Raw genomic sequence first — 636 nt, 5'->3', positions numbered from 1 at the left:
TCATTTACGGAGGCGGACACTTTTGCCCGCCTCGTAAAATCGATTTACAGAGGCGGTAAAAAAATGCACGCCTCTGAAAATTGATTTACGGACTCATCTTAAGGCAACTGCCTCCAAAAAATAATCTATTTTCAGAGGCAGTTGTCTAAAGACTTCCGCCTCCATAAAACTATTTCCGGAGGCGGGCACACTATAATGCCCATCTCCAAAAGGCCGAGGCCCAACAGACCACGGTGAGGCCCGATAACCGTCTTTGAATATGAATACATCAACTTAGGGTTTCTCATTCACTCCTCTTTCTAAGACCGAGCTCGAGCGCCGCCCTTTCCCTCGCGAGTCGCGACTCCCTCTCCTCTAACACCGAGTCTGAGCGGCGCCCCTCCCTCTCCCTCCTCGCGACCTCCCTCTCCTTCGAGACCGAGCCCCAGCGGCGCCTCTCCTCCCTCCCTCTCCTTGTGACCACCTAAGCGAAATCCGTCTTCCCTCCACGCGACCTCCCTCTCCCTCCAGCGGCGGGGGTCGCGCGACTCAGCGGCGGGTCGAGGTGGGCTCAGCGAGCTCTGACAGCGGATCAAGACGGGTCAAGGCAGATCGAGCCGGATGTGGCGGTGGGCAGCCAGATCTGGCGGCGGGCGG

The 636-nt window shown here is 57.7% G+C and overlaps 1 protein-coding gene across 1 annotated transcript in view; it reads right to left on the bottom strand.

Annotated features, from left to right (window-relative positions):
* LOC136549169 (extensin-like) overlaps window positions 1–636 on the bottom strand; it is a 1211-nt gene continuing 575 nt past the window's right edge. Inside the window, exon 2 of the mRNA XM_066540445.1 lies at window positions 1–73. Within this exon, the coding sequence (XP_066396542.1) occupies window positions 1–73 (73 nt within the window). The remainder of the gene's footprint in view (window positions 74–636) is intronic.

This window comes from Miscanthus floridulus, chromosome 4 (genome assembly GCF_019320115.1).
Source record: "Miscanthus floridulus cultivar M001 chromosome 4, ASM1932011v1, whole genome shotgun sequence".
Classification (NCBI taxonomy): domain Eukaryota; kingdom Viridiplantae; phylum Streptophyta; class Magnoliopsida; order Poales; family Poaceae; genus Miscanthus; species Miscanthus floridulus.
The sequence above is the reverse complement of the archived record's forward strand: the minus strand, read 5'-3'. Positions and strand labels throughout refer to the sequence as shown.